We start from the raw sequence: 21,228 nt of genomic DNA on the forward strand, positions 1-21,228 counted from the left end.
GGAGATTAATTAATTATGAAAATATGTATCGGTTCTCTGTAAATAAATTTTAATCAGCTGAATTACATCAAAACTGAAATTGATCAACCAACATTTTCGCAATTAATCCTCTGTTCCGAATATTGATAAATGTTTTTTTAACATTTAAAAGAGTGGAAGCACGATCTCCTTGTACACAAAAGGTGCACTATTCCCAATATTTAACAGAGTCAGTTGGTGAAAATGGAAGGTGTAAAAATCGGAGCAGTTCGAAACGCGATTAGGAAGTATGGCGAGTTAACCTTTCAGGACAAGGAAAAACCTGGAAATAAATCTGGCTAGAGCCGTCGACTGGAGAGGGGGAAAGGGAAAAATCCCCCTGGGCCCAGACTTTCAACATTCAAAATTGTTTTTTTCATTCTTCCTAACAAAACAAAATATCAAAAATCGAAACAAATTTAGCTTATGAATTTTTTTTGCTAAAATAATGTATTTAAAAATCTTTTGATACGATGACATTCTTATACTCAAAATGTTTTTTTTAATTTTCATGTTTAGGGGCCCGTAATATTGCATTCCGTCCGGGCCCGAATTTTCTCTCGGCGGCCCGGAATCTGGCTATGCGAATCTAAACCTAGACCAGTAAATCGAGTAACCTTTCTGTCGTAAAAAGAGTGCTTCCGTATAAATCGATCGATCGAGTAAAGACACAAAATGGATTGTTGACTTTCGAGAAGCAGAAATAGCCAACAAGTAGTGAAAAACAAGCCGCATATGTAAGTTCTGCGATGCACTGCTGTGCGAAAAATCAGCATGCGTAATCATGGATAATGAATCTCACGTGAAATTTATTCGTAAGATGATTCCGAATGACCAGTTCTACACGGTCTAAAGCCCCTCCGTTGGCTCTGAATTCGTAACCAAAGAGAGAAATCCTTTAAACTGTTCCAAGGCCAGATAAATTGAAACATTTCGGACCTTGATAAAGGTACATTTGCGGAAGCAGGCACCGGCTTTCATCATCAAGGTATCCAACATCGTTGACAAACAGCCTGTGCTAAAGCCAACGAGCAGTGGCAGATCAAAAGTGGGATCCTTGGCGTACAATGAAATGGATCTCGGAAATGTAATGCTAAACTGTAGTGAAGTATAAAAGTGGATGGGTAATGTCAGAGACATAACTGGATGGTGTGAAAACGGTTTAAACTTCACACTTTTGAATGTCTGAAATCGTTCTTATAAATTAACTATCTGACCCGTCGAACTTCGTCTCGTCCAAAAATTATTTGTTCGAATTTATGTTTTCGGGCAGAAGAATTGTCAAACGACTAAGTGGTTAACGTTTCTCTCCATTATTTTTTTCTGATTACTTAACCTACAATCAACGGAATTCGACACACATTCGCTTTAGCTAAAAAAAAAAGAAAATTTAACCAAAGATTACTGTGAAAATGTGAAATTTTTCTGTTAAGCGAAAATTGAGCAAATGCTGAAAATTGATTGTCATTTTCACAGTAATCTTTAGTAATATGGCTTCGATATAAAGGATAGAAAGTGCCAGGTTTCCTCTTCCAGATGCGATTCTTGCTTTCGGTAATCGAAATAACCAGATTTTGTGTTGGTAAACTCTTCTAGAGTTGTTCATTTGGTAGAGTAGGATATATTTACAATTTGTATTTAGCCCAAGTAATCAAAAGTTCGTAAAAAATTACTCATACGTGATGCGCTTAGTCAAATATAAGGAAAATCTCTTAGTTTGACCTTAGCGCTTCTACAGCACAATCTTTTCATTAATTCATCGCGCTTGCGATGACCAATACTATTCATCTGACACCATTGAACACAATTCATCAACTGGTAAATGATCAGTTCGTGCTCGCATCGCATCCGACACAGTCGAAACTTTCTTACGGTCGTGACGACAGAAACAAAGACAATACAGTGCAGTGAACAATAGAGTGTACGAAATGGGCAAATACGATTTAACAAAGCCTGAAATTTGGCCTACAAGGCCAAATTCAGTTTGTATTGATTTCAAACGCTGCAAGGTTAGACCAGCAGCAACCGAAATTGAAATCTTGCTTAAGGAACGAATGCATCTAAACGTTAATGATGTAAGTGAGATTCAATTCAACAAGGCGTCTAACTGTGTGTACATTATGTTCAAACGTGAAAGAGATGCAATTGCATTTGCTTCGGTTAATAACATTTGCATTTGCTTCGGTGCACAGTGTTGATCATGACAATGTTAAATTTAAAATCCCTGCGTACATGGTGGACAATGCCATAGAAGTACGCGTGCATGACCTTCCCCAGCAAACCAGCGATGGGTACGTTCGGGAAGGCATGTCGCAGTACGGTGAAGTTCTTTCCATCGAAAGGGAAGTATGGCGAAATTTTTTCCCGGGTATCCGACATGGCGTGCGAGTGGTACGTATACAACTAAGTAAAGCAATTCCATCTTACATCATTTGTGGTCAAGACGGGATACATCCGTGTAAAACGTTAATTACGTATGAAAATCAATTGGTTACATGCCAGTTTTGTGAACAACCTGCACACTACGGCAAACCTTGCACTGAAACTGCGAAAACAAACAAAACAAACAAGAACAAGGACAACCGCTCAACAACGGAAACTAGTGAATGCAGTGCTCCTGTTTCAAAAACACCTTCACCATCTAACCAACTATCAACTGCAATCAATGTACAAAGCGCATCTACAGCAACTGCAAATAAACCCAAGACTGCGATAATCAATGAAAACAAGGAAACGGAATCCGCTCACAACTCCAACGATGTAGCAATGGATGATATGAGCAACGGATCAAATGACCTCCAATCTTCGCTAGAAGGAAATGGAAGCTCCTCTCCCCCTAGAAGAAGGGTGACAACGAGATCCAACAATAAAAAAAATTATATTATGTAAAAAAACATGGATAAATCAACCACGTAAAGCTATACGCAAATTGGCCTGAATAAAAATTGTTATAAAAAAAAACTGGTAAATGATATCAGAACTTCTTCTCCTGCCGGTTTTCTAGAACAGTTATGAGCATTCCGTCATCGAGTCATTTGGTAAGCAATAATTTTGATACCCAATTCAGCACGTGGCTCGAAATGACGAATCACATGGATCAAGTATGCATGTGAAATCTCCACACAAAACAACTCGTAGCGCGCCAAACGATTTTTTTAAACGATCTTGTATTGTTTTCTTCAACGGTCAAATACTTATGCGACTCGTTATTCGCCAAACACCTATCGATGGTCTAGCAAGCATAGACGACTTTTTCAACGGAAAATTGCATTGTCCATACAAACCAACCTAATGCATTTTTCCCACTTTTCCAGAAAGTTTTTCTTATGTACGAACCCGGAATCATGTAAATCCCTTTATCCATTCTCACTTGATGCGATTACAAAGAATGATCTCTGCATTTTTATATGTATAGATGTACTGTGTGATTTGTGCAAGTGTCATTTCTTTACTTCCAGAATAGTAACGGTGCACCTATACTAAAGTACGACCAATTCACGACACACTTATTCTATAACACAAATTAATAAGACAGGGGGAAAGAGAGTGAAAAAATGTTCGCCTGCAGAAGTGCCCGACCATGAGAAAGATAAACACGAATCATGAGCTTTTCGCTTGTGTACTCGTTGAAACAAAACATTTCAGAAAACAATAATTTTCAGTTATTTTTGGTTATTTCATACTACTGAAAATTTTGAAATAACTACGGTTCACATATACACGATAAAACAAGTACTCCAGAAGTTTCGTGAATACAACGTACCCACCTATTCATTCATTGACTTCAAAGCGGCATATGACACAATCGATCAAGAAGAGCAATGGTATGCACGAATATGTTTTTTTCGGATGACCTGACGCAATTGGTCAAAGCAACAATGGATAGAGTGACGCTCTCGAGTCCCTTCGAATCTCGGAGAGGGTTAAGGCAAGGCTCTTGTTTCTTGTTCAATATTGCTTTGGAAGGTGTGATTTGAAGAGCGAGGATTGACACGAGTGGTACGATATTCGGAAAGTTTTTTGGCTTCGTTGACGATGTTGATATTGTTGCACGTAATCTTGAGAAGATGATGGAAACATACATTGGACTTAAAGCTGAAGCTAGGCGTATCGGACTGGCTATAAATGCATCGAAAACAAAACACATGTGAGGAAGAGGCTCTAAAGGAGAATCACTTCTGTGACGACATCGAGGTGGTTGACGATTCCGTGTATTTGGGCTCACTGGTGACCGTCGAGAATGATACCAGCAGATACATTTATAGGCATATTCTGGTTGGAAATTGTGCATACTTTGAACTCGGAAAAACCCTTCGATCGGGTAAAGTACGCCACCGCACAAAATTGACTAGCTACAAAACGCTCATTTGACCGGTTGTTCTATACTATTTTGGCAGATGATCAATGTGCCCTTAGTAAGGTGCTCTAGACCATCTATGGTGGGGTGCAGATGGAAGACGGAACGTGGAGACGGAGCTTGAATCACGAATTGCAACAGCTGCCCATCGTATGAACAGCTAAAATCGGACGGCTACGACAAACTGGGCATGTTATTAGGATGCCGGACGGTAACCCAGTAATAATGATCTTCGAATCCGATCCGGTAGGCACAAGAAAAAGAGAAGCACAGCAAGCAAGGTGGATCGATCAAGAGTAGGGAGATTTACGAAGCACCTGACCTTGAGTGGCTGACGAAGAGCGACCATGGAATACATGAAGACATTTGCTAGATACAGCAAACAACACCTCAGAACTAGTCTGATAGGTAAGGTAAGTAAGCTAATCATATTTCCGATAGCATGGAGAAAAAATTATGTTGTTAGGCTAAGCACAACAAGAGATATTCACAGTTCGCTTTCACATCTCATCCTAGTCAGTCGATAAAACAAAACCGCTTACGTTCGATACGAAAGAAACCAAGTATAGAATTGTGTAGTGAACAATAGAACGATCTCAAAATGAGTGAACAAAACGAACAAAAGCTACCGCCGATACGAAAGAATACAATTATTGTTGACTTCGGGCAGTGCAAAATTCGACCTTCGATACGAGAACTTGAAGGTTTGCTTAAGGAGCAAATGCATCTTGACATTAAACGTGTGTATTTACTTCAATGCAATAAGACGAATAATGTTGTTTACATCCAGTTTTATAAAGAGTTGGATGCAATTCAATTCACAAAAGACAATAACAATGTGCATTATTTGGAACACGAGAACATTAAGTACAACATTCCAGTATATATGGAAGATAGTGCTATAGAAGTGCGTGTGCATGATCTTCCCTCAAGCGTCACCGATTCTTATATTCGCAAAACTATGACCAAAACTCTCTATCGAAAAAGAAAAGTTGAAGAATTTTTTCCCCGGTATTTCTAAATGGCGTACGTTTATTACGCATACACTTGAAGAGGCCTATACCTTCTTATGTGATTTTCGGTCAAGATACAAGAATTCCGTGCAAATCTCTTGTTACCTATGACAATCAGATGACCACATGTCAATATTGCCACAAAGCTGTTCACTACGGTAAGCCATGTGATTAACTGGACAAGGAGACAACTACACCAAAGGACAACGGTACTTCCTTCACACCAAGCCCAAGCAACACCAGTACACCTATGACAACCACCAACAACAATGAAGCATCCCCTTCAACGAATCCATCATCATCCCCTATAGCACAAAGAACACCAGCTGCAGTTAACAACCTATCCTCCAACCAATTAGCAATTGCAACCAATATACAACATGGTGCATCTACAGCAACTAGTAACGAAAAAAAGACGGAAATCGACAACAATACCATCGATGCGGCAATGAATGACGAGACGAACCACGAACTAAGTGCCCCTCAATCCTCGCAGGAGGGAAATGGAAGCTCCTCTCCCCCTAGAAAAAGGGTGACAACGAGATCCAACTCAGAAAAAAAATTATTTGAAAAATCGGCTCAATCGGCCACGTAAAGCTTGTACGCAAATAGGCCTGAATAAAAATATCTTTTAAATAAATTTAAATAAAATAAATGTAAATTTTGAAAAGGCGGTGTTTTTGTTTCATTTTTGTTGCATATATCACCCTGTAATTTCGGAGCCGGAAGTCGAAACCTGCTAAAATTGTGGTGTTTTCTATGGGACTATAAGACTTTTCATATCAATCAAAGTTTGTGAAAATTGATTCAGCCACCTCCGATAAAGTCGAGTGACATATTTTCAACAACTTACGTGACCTATGCATTGGAACAGTTTTGAGATAAATTTAGAAAAAAATTTGCATCGCTCTATACGTCAGCCGAACATTTCAAACACTCATCACACAGTAATTTCGGAACCAGAAGTCATATTCGGACAAAATTAAGAAATTTTGTGAAGAACCATAGAACCTTTCATTTGAATCTAAGTTCAAGAAAATCGGTTAAGCTATTTCGCTATTTCCGGTGCTACCTGAACTTGATTCCGGGGAAATTTGAGACATTTATTTACTATTTTTGAAAATAATAACTCATCTTTACACATTATTCCAAAGAAGCAATCTATTGAATTTGCTCTATAATTCTTTAATTGGAAGTCTGATCCGTACGAAATAGTGTCTTTCAATTGAGTTTAAGTTATTGACAATCGGTATTTTTTCTGATAAATCCGTAAGTAAGCTTATGATCTGACAAAGTGTTTGCAGTTGCGAAAAGAAAAACGAAATTTTTGTGATAAACAAGACTATGGATTTCCAAATGTACGTAAAGACAGTTCCAGAAAGTATGGACGCAACCGCTGCCATTTCGCAATGGTTCAGAATCTGTCAATTTTTATGGCTGAGTCCTGTTGGTTACACTCTTCTCTAATCACTTGTGCAGTTGTTTATTCGTTTTCATTAGTTTGTTTCGAAATGCGTGGACTTTCAGCAGAACAACGTCGAAAAATTGTGTACAAATGGTGAACAGAACGCGGACTGTCACTAAGAAAGATAGCAAAAATGGAAGGAGTAAGTGAAAAAGCCGTGAGAAATGCAATCAAGAAGTTCGGTGAGGATAACACCTTTGAGGATAAACCGAAAACGGGTCGAAAAAAAGGTCCTGCTAACCCTCAGTTGGGTAAACGTATACTGAAGGCGTTCGAGCAAAAGAAAGAGGTTTCAGTTCGGGATGTGGTCAAAAAAATGGGCACTTCGAAGTCAAATGTTCTTCGTGCTAAAGAACGTTTGAATCTTCGAACCTATAAGAAGCAGAAACAACCAAAACGTAGTCCGAAACAAGAAGCATCGATCAGGGCGAGGGTTCGAAAACTGTACAATACGATTCTTGCTGGAAATTTGATCTGCATAATCATGGACGACGAAACCTACGTGAAACTCGATTACAAATCCTTGCCGGGCCCACAATGTTATAAGAAAGCTATGGTCTGGCAAGCAATTTGTAGCTGCGGTAAGATTTCGAAACCCTTCATCACCACTGCTTCAATGAACAACGAAATATACATCAAGGAATGATTCGAAGCAACAAGGATCCTGTTGTCTTCTGCCCACAACTTCGAACAATTGAGGAATTTTGGGCATTAACGAAGGCACATCTTAGGATACATGTCTCGGCAGCCGAAACCATTCAACAGTTCGAAAATGATTGGAAAAAAAGTGTCAAAACTTGTCGCTAAGAAGTCTGTACGGAATTTAATGAGGAACGTTCGCAAGAAGGTGCGCCTACAAGTCTACAATGGCTGAGTAGCAAATGTTGAGAATAATATTCTGTTGTTGTAGTTTAATATTATCAGTATATCGAATAAAATTTGAATATCTAGCACATGTGAATTATTTACAGCGAAATCAAAGTGCGTCCATACTTTCTGGGACAGTCTTTACAAGTGAGAGTGTCTGAAAAAGCGTATTCTTCTGTACATTAAAGCATACATCAGTTTGCTGAGAGAATGAAGAAAATGGATGCGACAGAGATGAAGAGACGGTGGAACAAAATGGCCGCACAGATTAGTTAACTGTTTGTCTGAAATTAAGGAGTGACGGGTACTCTATGGAATGTTCGAGATTTCATCGAAACTAAATCAAATTTTTTTTCGCTATTTTCCCTCTAAAATGCAATAAACCTTCATATTGAGTACTCAACATTGTTATTTCATTAATATGATTCCGATATAAACGATATACATTAGTGTTTTAGCGTTCAGATATTAAATGACCCAAGCTTTAGTAACAGAAAACTATCCAAGTTTTCGGATATGACACTAATTTACTACTAATAGATAAACTTACCGACTTCCGGGGCGATGCTGATGCGTGTGGATGTGCGTTCCATTGAGCTGCTCACGTGACCGGGACCGTGGTCTCGTTCTCCGCGTGCTGGACGCTATACTGTGGGCTGGACCTCCGTGCACGATGGAACCGGCGTAGGACGCTCTCGACATTCGCTCCGAGGCGGCGGCCAGCGACTGGCGAGATTGTCTGAGTTCTGTAAGAATTTCTTAAATAGTTATGAAAATAACTGCTTTCCCGATGGGTCATTTCATCTGGGACTAACCTGGTCGAGAGTTGACGAGGTTGCTGGGGAAGGCCGATCCGAGGTAGCCCCTCTGGGAGTGATTGGAGAAGCTGTGGTGTGACTGTCCGTCGGCAATGGACCGAGCCTTGCCAACCTTACCACCGACGGCCGAAAAGTGTGACACGTGACTGCGCAGATCGTCCGGAATCGCTTGGTTTTCCATCGGATAGATACGCGGCCGCGGAATCGAACGGCCACTGTACGCCGACACTTGATCCCAGTCCTGTTTAATTTCCCCGCAGCAATTCCCAATCGGCAGCAAGAGGCAGTAGAGAGAGAAAAGCAGGTGACGGCATTAGACACTCTAATGGAGCGTTAAATTGTGTGCGGTCAGTTTGGCTGACAGCCGAGAATAAACACCCTCCACCTGCAAGCGACCTCGTCGTTGTCGTCATCGTCGTCGTCGTCCCCGCTCCACCACCAGCACCATTCCAACTTGTCATCGACTGAACCACCACCAAAAATATAGTTGAACTTGTTAGTTTCGCTTCCCCGTAGAGAAAAGTCCTTCACCCAACTGTGCTACTAACCGAACAACTTGTGTGCCTTTTACAGAGTGAAAACGTAGTTTGCTTCATTTTCCTTGAAAAAAGAACTTTCCTTTATTTTATCCTTCCCCGGCTGCTGCACACTGAAGTACCCTGGGTTTTCCAGGTAATGAAGTGCAATAAACATGATGAGATAACGACTCAATTACATTTACAGAGTTGTGTGCACACGCCTGTTTGTGTCAAGTGACTGCACGAGCTCTCTCTCTCTCTCTTTAGGCTCACCGTCCCGCTCATTTCCCGCTGTCGAGTGGGGGTTGTGGGTCGGTTGGAGTGCTTGGTTTCCTTTTAACGGAAAGTTTCTGGTATTATGTACTATGTTTTTGACCCGTGAACTTTTCTGAATGTTGCTCTCAATGATAAAGACTGACGTATTTTTATTTGTAGAAACGTGGATATTATAGTGACCCTTTGGACGAGGGTTTTTTTTTACAAAAGCAATGTGTTTTCAGCAATAGGGCAGGAGTTTTTAGGGATTGATAGGTCAAAGCTACTAGAATCATAACGAACAACCGCACTTCCTTCTTGATCCACTAGTATGCGTATGATGCCTTTGTTTTTGCCAGTCCAAGTAGGTACAAGCGTTGCTCAACCAGCCGGGGAATCGGGTTGGGAGATAAATTAGAATAATAATTAGAGTGTAAATGCAGGTACAGCATTAACAACAACCGCACCGGTATGGTGATGTAGGCAATCGAAATGGGCACCTACATGTGGCTAATGTTGCTCAAGAAAGTGCAACGCAATTTCGCGTTTACCGTGATTTACTCTCGCTGGGTTGTTAGCAACTTTCACGCACGCACACGAGGCGACACGCTTTTCTGATTTCGAGAGGAAAACTATGCCGTTCGGTTGATTTGGTCTGGCTGACTGACTGGCTGACTGTTCGGCCGTTTGCAGTGTGGATCAGGAAGGAAGGCATTTCTTTTTCTACATCTATGGTCTCACAATAGAACAGCATAACTTTTTCGCTTTATTTTACTTTTTATTCACTATGCTTCTACTTAATAATTTTCTGGGGATGTCTGGAGGGCGAGGCAGTTTTCTGATATCGGCAAAGGAGACCTGCACTCAGAAGTTTTTCCCAGATCGCGCAAGGCGAAATTTCCCTCGTCCGTTCTGAATGCAGAATCCCTTCGCTTATTCCTTCCACCATGCAAGTAACCATTTTGATTTTAATATATAATCACATTAATCGCATGAACTTCCCCGTCAGCAGAAAACTCTATGATACAGTGGTAGTTTATTTTCATTTGCTTAACGCTTCTACGTCTATTCATTTGGTTACACTACTTCTAAAGCTTATACATTTGGCTATCCGGGATTTGCCGTCCTACTCTGTGTCTCTTTGCCTCGTGGTTGGGGCCTGGTCCTAGTAGCCGTATAATGCGATTATGGGCATGCAAGTCTCGTGCGCGCAATCACACGTTCTTATTTTCGCTAGAAGTCAACCAGGAATTTGCAACTCATTTTACTGTGCGATGGAGCTGCAGTTCTGTTGGTAGGATACATTTAGCCTCGTCAAGTCCCCCGACCCGTACCCAGTCGTTACCGAGAGCTGCTGTGGCGAGTGTCGGAACACTAGAAGCAAATAACTTTTCATCACTGGTCCCCAAAAGGGGAAGTGAGTCGAGAATTTATTCGTTTTCCCATTGCAAGGAAGTTTTATGTGTGGCACAAACAGCACAGTGGCCACATCGAAAGGTACCGGAATTCTCACCGGTGTACACAAATTCATTCCGCTCCTAATCCACCGCAACGACGCGCACGCAAAGCGTCCCGCTGCAGTTTGTGTGGTAGAATGTTAAGTTGCTCTATATTTTCCCGTCAGTGGGGAAACTTTCCCCTAGCCGCACAATTCAGCTAAATAGGACTTGTTCGGGCGTGATGTGTAACGGAAACGTGTCATACAAAGTTGGAGCACAAATGGTTTAACATTTACTCATTCCTCATCAGCCTGACGTGTTTTTTTTCCCACTAGGGTTTAAACAATCAGAATAAAGTTGTTTATGCCTACTAAAATTTATAAACTGTTTGACTTTTCATGGAATGATTGGGTGTCTGGGAAGTATATGTTTATTGCATTCATATGCAGTCTACCACTTCGCAGTAGTAAACTGCTAATGTTTCATATATGAGGGTTTGTAACGTAAGCGTGTAAAGTTACATTTTTGTTGCCATTTTGATGAATTATTACTTGGTGATTTTTTTTTGTCGGGCAGACGAAATGTAGATGTGGCAAAATGAGTATACCCACAAACAGTCTGACGTCACAAATAACTTTAACTGCTGACTAGCAGTTCTAACTTTCAACGAGCATTAGTATTAACACCATATTTCATTTATTACTCAAGTAGCACATTATGTTGCTCTTTTGTGTTTTCATACTGATTGTGCAACTTATCAAGTAAGATTTAAATACTCTTCTTGTAACTAAATGGTGCATGAACTCGAATTGCATCACTTTCAAATAGGTTTTTTACCCATTGGGTATTCTCAGCTAATATTTTAGGTAAAAGTAGTTCACTATGTAATGTTTACATTGTGTAAGTAACAGTAGTAGTTTTGCAATCGGTGCGAGGATATATTCAGAAGTGCAACAGCAGCGGCTTAAATAATTTTGCACACGTTTCTTGAAAATCTGGATCTCATTGTGTCATCGGCAGGAAGCTGGAAATTACACAACCTATCAAGGATGGCTTTTATCGTATCAAAGAACGCTCACTAGCAACTCTTCACACGATTCAATCAGTGCCATCAAAGAGAGACAGATATCATCGCAGCAAAAAAAAACAGCATGGTTCATTTAACATAGAATAGACACTAGTGCGAGAACGAATTTCTCTCGATGACCTGTCTGAGAATCAAAGGTTAACTCGCTGCTGTGGGGATTCTCTCTGAAGCAACAAACGTTCGCTTATTCTCGTTTCGCGATCAGATTCTGTATGGGCAGTTGATAATTGCGATAGAATCATTTTACTATTGCCGCTTTTTCTAACTATGTGCATATAACCTTCGTATAAATTGTGTCGATGAAATTGTATGTGAATGCTCCACACAAGGGTTTTGAAATATTGCAACCTAGTGTGAGAATCATCAAGTCGTATCATCGATTCGATTTTCTGCGATAATTGTCAACTTGCGATTCTCTCTTGGTAAATTCCACACAGCACCAATCATTATCAGACTGTAATTTTTTTTAAGGGCCGTGAAATACTCAGAGTATGAAGTGGAGCGAAGAAATGTAGACAAATTCTCTCGCGGTTCATGCATTGAGAGACTCGAGATCTTGTAGCATCTTCTACCGGATTGAAAATGTTGTATACAATATTGATAAATATCGAGCAGCTTCTGCCAAATTTTCGGCAATCACCAACACTGCAATCTCTGGTATCTCGTGTATTAGGTCGGTACACTGAACCTTCAATTTACTGAAGCATGTTTGATTATTTTGTATACGTATAAATAACAATTTCCTTCAGCATGCAAAAATTTTTTTTACGCGATCAGCGCATAAAAAAAAGGTGCGTGCACTAATATAAGTTTGCGTAAATTGTGGTTTTAGTATCAGGTGTACAACTTTGTTTCCGCCGTTTTCCGATAGGTGGCTGTACCGGCTGAGGCTTTAAAGTGAGTGTGTACAGTGTCTAACGAATTGTCATCGCCGTTTCAGTGACAGTTGTTCTTGTTTTCGTATTATTCACGCTCGAAAATGTCTGTTTATGTGCCCAATTCTCGCCATTTGCGGGAAGTTTTACTTTTCTGTTACAATTCGAAAAAAATGCAGCTGAAGCGCATCGAATGCTTTAAGAAACTTACGGTGATGCTGCTCTGAGTAAAAGAACGTGTCGGAGTTTAAAAACGGTGATTTCGATGTCGAAGACAAACATGGTGGTGGAAGAGAAAAAACTTTCAAAGATGAACAACTAGAAGCATTGCTTGATGAAGATTCGTGCCAAACCCCAGAAGAGCTTGCCGAATCGTTGGGAGTGAGTCAGCAAGCCATTTCAAAACGTCTCAAGGCCCTGAACATGATTCAGAAAGAAGGAAACTTGGTGCAGTACGAGTTGAAACCGAGGGACATCGTGCGCCGTCTATTTGTATGTGAGCAACTGCTTCAAAGACAAAATCGGTTTTTACATCGAATCGTAACCGGTGATGAAAAGTGGGTTCGATACGATAATCCTAAACACAGAAAATCATGGGGAAAGCCCGGGCATGCTACTTCGTCGAAGGCAAAACCGAATATTCACGGCGCCGAGGTTATGATTTGTATTTGGTGGGATCGACTGAAACCATCACAGGAGGTCGCTACCAAACACAACTGATGCGCCTTAATCGCGCGCTAAAAGAAAAGCGGCCACAATATCTAGAGCGACATGACAAAGTCATCTTCCAACACGGCAATGCTCGGTTTCATGTCGCAAAAGTGGTCAAAAAGTACCTGGAAACACTGAAATGGAAAGTCTCCAGCCGCCGTATTCTCCAGATGGCGCCCTTTCTGACTTTTACCTATTCCGTTCGATGGTACACGGCCTGGCAGATCAACATTTTCAATCCTTCGAAGAGTTGAAAAAATGGATTGCTTCATGAATAGCGTCAAAAGAGGAGTCCTTTTCTCGATCCGGGATCCGAAAATTGCCGGAAAGTTGGGAGAAAGTTGTCGCTAGCGACGGAGAATACTCTGAATAATACTTCTGTAAGCACTTTTTCGCAACAAACCTTTTAATTTTGGAAAAAACGGTGGAAGCAAAGTTGTATACCTGATATACAACGAATGTTTAACTGTTAATCGTAATGAAAAAAATAGTCAAAATGAATTTCCGTATAGTGGAAAGGATCACAAGCGGATAGTTTAAGCTTTCAAGACTAATCCGAACAGTTCCGTAAGAGATGTGGCGAAAACACTGCATTTAAGTAAAACTTGCGTGCAAGACGCAAAAAAATGTGAAAGACCACAAACGTACAATGTTCCACCGAATTGTGATGACTCATCATGGTTGGATAAAACACAAGATTCGTTCTTGAGCTGCAGCCAAACATGCAAGCTACTGGCGCAGCTAGCAAACTTGCATTCAGACAAAAGCATTTTTACCAGATTTCAATCTGAAAATGTCAAAATGTCTACTTCTTTTTTTCCAAGCATGATTACAGTATTCTGGTCAGAGCTCTGATTGGACATTGCAAACTCAATTATTACATGGCTACTATTCAGCGTGCTGAATATTATTCGTGTGATTTGTGTGAATGCGATTACGGTACTTCCTATCATCTGATATGTAACTGTCCCGCATTGACGCAACTACGTATCCCGGTTTTTGGTTCTCCATACATGGTTGAGTCTGTGTATGCGGAGCTAAAATTAAAGGATATTCTATCGTTTCTCACCCAATGTGGTAGTCAGAAGGGTTCATCGTTCTTCCTGGAGCCAATGAATCCTTTCTGTATTGACCCTAATGGGTTTTAGCAGATTGTTTGCCATCCCGTATGGGGTGCTGAATTTACTTCTGATCATAGATACTGCGAATCGTTCTGCATTCTTCCGGGATCGCAGAATGGTGTCGCTTTTGTAAAATCTCTAAATCTTCTCGGGGGTTGGAGGTTTTAATAACTGTGCATTTTGGAACTTGCAAATCGTTCAGCATCATTTCGGAGATGCAGAACAATTTATTTCTTAATGTATTGTGTTATTTTCCCACCTCACCCCCTTCGCAATTCTCTTCCATGTACCTTCTAGCCTTCCCTTCTCATCAGGAAATTGTTGAGAAGACACGGCAAGGCACTAGTGAAACGTGTCATTTGTTTGCCCATTAATTCTGATTCCTGATTTACTCAATGCACAGTGGTCCGGACCTACAATGTATAGTGGGACAGAAATATTCGTGGTCTAGCCTTATACTTTAGCGCTGCGGTGCCTTCAGGACAAATGATCAGTGTCGAAGGAGCTTTCTTTGGATATAAACGCTATCAGGGTGGCTCTTATTATTAGGGTGATCCGAAAATTATATTCCGAACGTCTTGAGATAGAGGTTTGCTTTCTACTGCAAAATTAAAGAACAACTTATATCTAACAGCTCTTCTGAAGTCGTCGGGTGTTCCTCAAAATCAGTCTTATTGTTGTAACATTTTTTTCCTTTCTCATGTTCGGTATCTTTGAACATCTTTTAGTGCTAATTAAAACATTTTTTTTCGTTGCTGATGCATTCAGAAAGCGCTTTTGGTACTGAAGTTATTGGCAAAACTAGTTCAAAAAACTTGCCTTATTGCAATATATGAACAGTTGGTAGGGAACATAATTACCTCTCTTAGGACAAAATTTTAACCCAATGAAAACGACGCATTTTGTGTGTTGACTTTAAATATTACAAATACGTTTATATTTTTCCACCTAGAACTCAATGCGAATTTTTAAAACATAGTGTCATTCGAAACATTTGATTTTTTTTTTGAAAATTTACGCATACAACACATGGAAGGTCCGCTGTTTTAACTGGTGTAAAATTCGTCAACTTTCAGTTTAGTTTAGTTTTCGATAAAAATAACTGGAAAAAATCAGTTTGAACAAAGTTTTTGTTAGAAAAACTTTTTTTTTCGTTAAAGCGCAATGTATGAACGGTTGGTATGAAACATAGGTACCTATCTTGGGACCAAGCTTCATCCGAATAAAAAATGGCGTTTTCTTGTAAATTGACTTTAAACTTTTAAAAACGATTTTTCTCAGTGCACGGCTCAATAGGGAATTTTCTAAATATTTTTATTATGAAATTTGACTAATGTATTGAAAATTGCTCATACAACACTTATTTGTTGGATTTTTCGAATGGTTTTATTTGAAAAAACTTTTTTTTATAAACATTGTTGAAAGCTTTTTCTAAAGAATGAGAGAAGTAAAAAATAGTTTTGAATGCCTCAACTTTAAATATACCAGTTTCAAAATGACCTACTTTTGAACTGGTTTTGCCAAAAATTTCAATTCCAAAATCACTGTTTGAATGCATCAGTCACAAAAAAAAATTAAATTAGATCTAAAATATGTTCAAAAACACCAAACAGGAGAAAGAAAAAATAAAAATGTTAGAATAAAGAGAATAATATTTTTGGGAACACTCTGAAATGCTTGATAAAATAGCTTTACTCAGTTCGTACTCGCATCTCAGCCAACACAGTCGAAAATCGTTTGCGGTCGAAGCAAATGAAACAAAGACAATACAGTGCAGTGAACAATAGAGTGTACGGAATGGTCAAATACGATTTAACAAAGCCTGAAACTTGGCCAACAAGACCAAACTCAATTTGTATAGATTTCAAGCGTTGCAAAGTTAGACCAGCAGCAAATGAAATTGAAATCTTACTTAAAGAACGAATGCATCTAGACGCTAAGAATGTAACTGAGATTCAATTCAACAAGGCGTCTAACTGTGTGTACATTATGTTTGAACGTGGAAGCGATGCAATTGCATTCGCTTCGGTTAACAACGAGGTGCACAGTACATCATTTGTGGTCAATGTGGGATACATCCGTGTAAAACGCTGATTACCTATGAAAATCAGCTGGTTACATGTCAGTTTTGTGAACAACCTGCACACTACGGTAAACCTTGCACTGAAACTGCGAAAAGAACATCTTCAACCAAAGACAAGGTCAACCGTTCAACAACGAAAACTAGTGAGCATAATACTTCTGTTTCACCATCAAACCAACCAACAACTGCAACCAATGTACAACAAGGCGCTCCTACAGCAACTAGCAACGAGCTCAAGACTGCGAACAACAAGAAAAACGAAAAGAAGACGGAAATCAACAACAAAATCACCGATGCGGCAATGAAGGACGAGACGAGCCACGAACAAAGTGCCCCTCAACCCTCGCAGGAGGGCAATGGAAGCTCTTCTCCTCCTAGAAAAAGAGTGACAACAAGATCCACTTCAAAAATTCTCTATTTGAAAAATCGGCTTATTCGGCCACGTAAAGCTTGTACGCAAAAAGGCCTGAATAAAAATATCTTTTAAATAATAAAAAAAAATAGCTTTACTACTAAAATCGCTAGGGATACTTTTGTAAAATAAGTCGTAAAAGTAAAATTCAAATAAACGGCTATATGATAAATAAATGCGGAATATTTATAACATACATAACATAAAACACCTGCATGAATGTCGTTATAAAAATCAACCGTTGGAATAAATTAGTAGTGTTTTATCTTTTTTTATAAATATAAAAAACAGGTATAGAATTCGCTCAAACTTTAGAAAAATTTTCCGTAGGGCCGATTGTCATTTACATATTCAGTGTCATATAATGTGTGTGGGGTTGTCAACAAAGAGGTGGAGAGTTTAGAGATGAGTGGACCGATTTTGATCAAACTAGTCGCAAATGAAGAGTCTCTTCGTTACTCTGAACGCTATTGAATTGAATTGTTTTGAGATCTAATGTTTACTTTTTGAGTTATACGAAGTGTTATGTCCAAATTTTCATTTTTTTGACAATATCTGTCACAATTTATCTTTAAAATAGAATATGTCTTTAGACTTAGATTCCGCATGGTGATAGCTATCCAACAAGCCATAATTTGGTTAAACCCGTCCTTTTTAAACGGAAATATCGATATTTTTGTGTAAGCAGCTTTTCGGCTTATTCCAGTAGTAGGAGTTTTATGCGCTTGATGATAAAGCGATGCACAGTGGGGAAAAAACGATCAAAAACGACTTTGCCCAATAATTTTATAAAAACATGAGCAAACATTTTCAAAATTAGTATTTCTTATGCAAATTTTTCTGTGGAATCGATTTATGATAGTTAGAATATCCGTAAAATTCACTATCATGCCCGTTTTGCTCCAATTCCTCTTTTATCTGACTTTACTTTGAAAACTAACTGTGAAACTCAGGAAAAAATTCAATTCCACCGATCGGAAGGTATTCCTGACATGCTCATAAGTTAGATAAATGGATTGTTTTTAATAAGATTGACCGCAAACAACTGTATTCTGTTTTACCCCCAGTCATCTTCTTCCGTGAATTTACAGAAAAAAAGTTCTACTGATCGGTGTTTGGACCAATTTTGGTTAAACAAGACAGTTCTATGTTTCGCATATAACCTCAAATAATAATTTACAGATAGTGTTCATGATCGCATGCTTCGTGCTACATCGTTTTACTCCAATTTTCCGACAAATATAATTTTATGTTGAATTCAGATTTACAATCCCGAAGCAGATCCAATATGACCTACCAATATTGGTTCATATCACGTACAAAACATCTGTAATCCAATCAAACACAATGGAAATGACAGTACTAACCTGTTTAACCCGTTTTACCCCAATTTATTTCATAAGTCGTATTTCTGGTTAAACTTTCTTTCGCATACCGAAAGCAAGCTGATTGTGGTTGATGAAAATCAATTGATATTACGAAGAAAGACCAACATAATCGTTCGAAAATCACATATGTATTAGGAAGATTTCAGTATTTTCAATTTCAAATTCAAAACAATTTCAAATTCATATTCATTTATACTGATTGCAGCAATGATTGCCGCAAGAACACAACTTCTTACGCCCTTATACCATTCGAAGAAGTTCGTCGAGAGAAGCAAATTTGTGAGAAAAAAATTTTCATTAATTTTTCTCGAAGATGGCTTATCTGATTTTTACAAACTTAAACTCATATGATCAGTCCTATGCTCCCATATAAGGTTTCTGAATTTCATTTGGATCCGAATTCTGGTTCCGGAAACACAGGATGATATATATTCAATGAAATTAAAATAATGTCACTCATTTTGCTAATAGATGACTGAACCAATTTCGTCCATCTAACATCGAAAGAAAAGGTCTTAAGGTCCAATAAAACTGCTTGTTTTTCAACCAGATCCTACTTCCGGTTCAGAAGATGCAGGGTGTTTAATGTAAAAATTTCACATAAATTTATCGGGTTTATTGGGTTCATAGATATTGCGTTTCTTCAAAAAATCAAGTCGAAAAACTTAAAAAATGTATGCAGAACATTTTCCAAAAATCAACATTTATGTGAAAAAAAATCTTTTTCGTTTATTATTCTTCCATCTTTACTCATAGTGCAAGAAACTTCATCAGTTGTAGGTTACAGCATATCAAAATTATTAAATTATTAAGATAAGTTTTTTTTCGATGTATAATGTATACTCCGAAAAAAAGGCGGGTGGGTAATGTCAGAGACATAACTGAATGTCGTTAATACGAAAACAACTGACATGTTCTTCAACACTATCATGTTCTATCAATTATATGAATTATGCAAGCAATTATGATCAATTGTATGAATTATGCAAGTATTTCCCTTTTCCACATTTTTCGCAAAAACAAAGAAGGCTTCACTTGATCTAGATTACTGTGAATTTCACACAGCGAAAAGTGCAAAAATCAAATCAAACAGTTCTAGATTTGCACTAAACTGAGGATATTTTTCCCTTCGATTTGCGAGCAAGAAATTCTTATAGTTCTTTAGAAAACTTTTAGAGCCATTAGAACTGCTGAATTTGTGTAATGCTCTCCACCGTTGTTTTTTCATCCATGCAAATGACTGGCAGCTGTGACGTAATCGCTCTTGTCGGAAGCGAAACTAGCTTTGCAAACGACACAAAATACATCTGCTCGCATTGGCGATAGAATCCAGACTGACCCAATTTTTGTTAGGAGCTTTCTTTTTACGTGATAGCCGCATACAGAATTTTAATGTCGATTATTTCATTTCGGATTTGCATAATTTATTGAAAGAAACTATCAATATGCTATAGGGATTCGTTTCTAGTATTCAGAAGGACCAAATTGAGGAACTCACTACGATATTCAACACTTTTCGGAACATTTTTCTCGAACGATTCGTTGTACAGCAGCAGATATTTTGTTCTCTTCCTCAGAACGCGTTCTGATTGGCTGGTGTTTACATGGGTCAAATGAGACAGGTTTTTCAATAGTGTACTATTGAAATATTTCAATGCTTTAGCTATACACGTTTAAGTTGAAGAATTTCGATTCTATTGGTAGTTAGATTATATAAATCCTTTCACAGATCACTGAACTATGAGCTTTAAAAATACGAGCAAGGCAAACGCGCCTTATAGATTATCCCCTTTGATACTCGTTTATACCAAACATTTCAGAAAAGTTTAATTTTGAATTATTTGAAATTATGTCACACAACTGATAATTTTATCATAAAATTGTGATCATATTTCCGATGGCGTGTAGCAAAAACTATGTGGATTCGTTAGATATAACAAGAGATATTCACGATCAAAAACTTATCACTCTTTCAGAGGGTAAATTTTGAAAAGGCACCCCATAGTAAAGTAAGTCGTATTCACAACAATAACTTCTACTCAGATTTAATCAATATCTGAAACATTAGTGAAAGCTCCAAATCAATCGCGAAATAGAAAAAAAATATACAAGTTAATTTATTAATAAAAACTTCATTTTCCGGTCCGTAGCGAACGGTTCATCATGTCACTTTTAGGTGGATCGAATATTTCTTCATATTATCAAGATGGAAATATATTCAGAGACCTCAAATTATTAATAAAAATTCATCCAGCTGACGTTTATTGACATATTTATGGTTTTAGCCAACTTTTGTATGGAGAGGCATCACTGTGCGATCGTCCGTGCTGTAACAGCCGTGGTGAACGTTTTTCGAATATTTTTTCTGCGGAAATGCTTCTTAGAGTCGAAGCAAAGTTATTGTATCTGATTTTTTTTCACTATTCGTTGATCGGAGCTCGAGTAATAGGCAAAACATATGGCGACTCTACTAATGAGCTGACTATTGGTGCAATAGTCTTATTTCAAATTTTTTCCGTTTATTCTACTCATCGGATGAAATTTAAAAACTCGACGAGTTGACGTGAATGCCACGAATCCACCTCTTCATTATTGATTCGAAGCTCTTCTACAAAGTTTTCTGAGTCTAGTAAGTCCAACGTTTCACCAAAAAGTTCTTCTAGTGGCTCACACAACAAGTCACTAGGAGATTCTAAGTTCGCATATTACTTAGAGGATGAACCTTCTACTTGAAGATGTATTTAAAATCAACCTAAATCAACAACTAACGCAAAATTCTATCTCAATAGAAGCAAAACGGT

General features: G+C 38.5%; 2 protein-coding genes across 6 annotated transcripts in view; one reads left to right on the forward strand and one right to left on the reverse strand.

Annotated features, from left to right (window-relative positions):
* Positions 1-21,228, forward strand: part of LOC131430237 (rab3 GTPase-activating protein catalytic subunit) — a 507,058-nt gene that overhangs the window by 15,949 nt on the left and 469,881 nt on the right. The window lies entirely within an intron of this gene.
* Positions 1-21,228, reverse strand: part of LOC131430239 (leucine-rich repeat and fibronectin type-III domain-containing protein 3) — a 461,469-nt gene that overhangs the window by 9,941 nt on the left and 430,300 nt on the right. For 3 of the 4 annotated variants that reach the window (XM_058595032.1, XM_058595030.1, XM_058595031.1), the window contains 2 exons: positions 8,536-8,779; positions 8,271-8,478 (listed from right to left, as the gene is read on the reverse strand). In XM_058595032.1, coding sequence (XP_058451015.1) covers positions 8,271-8,478; positions 8,536-8,779 — 452 coding nt within the window. The remainder of the gene's footprint in view (positions 1-8,270; positions 8,479-8,535; positions 8,780-21,228) is intronic. The other variant, XM_058595034.1, reaches the window with a different exon arrangement.

The sequence above is a fragment of the Malaya genurostris genome, chromosome 2 (assembly GCF_030247185.1).
Source record: "Malaya genurostris strain Urasoe2022 chromosome 2, Malgen_1.1, whole genome shotgun sequence".
Lineage (NCBI taxonomy): Eukaryota > Metazoa > Arthropoda > Insecta > Diptera > Culicidae > Malaya > Malaya genurostris.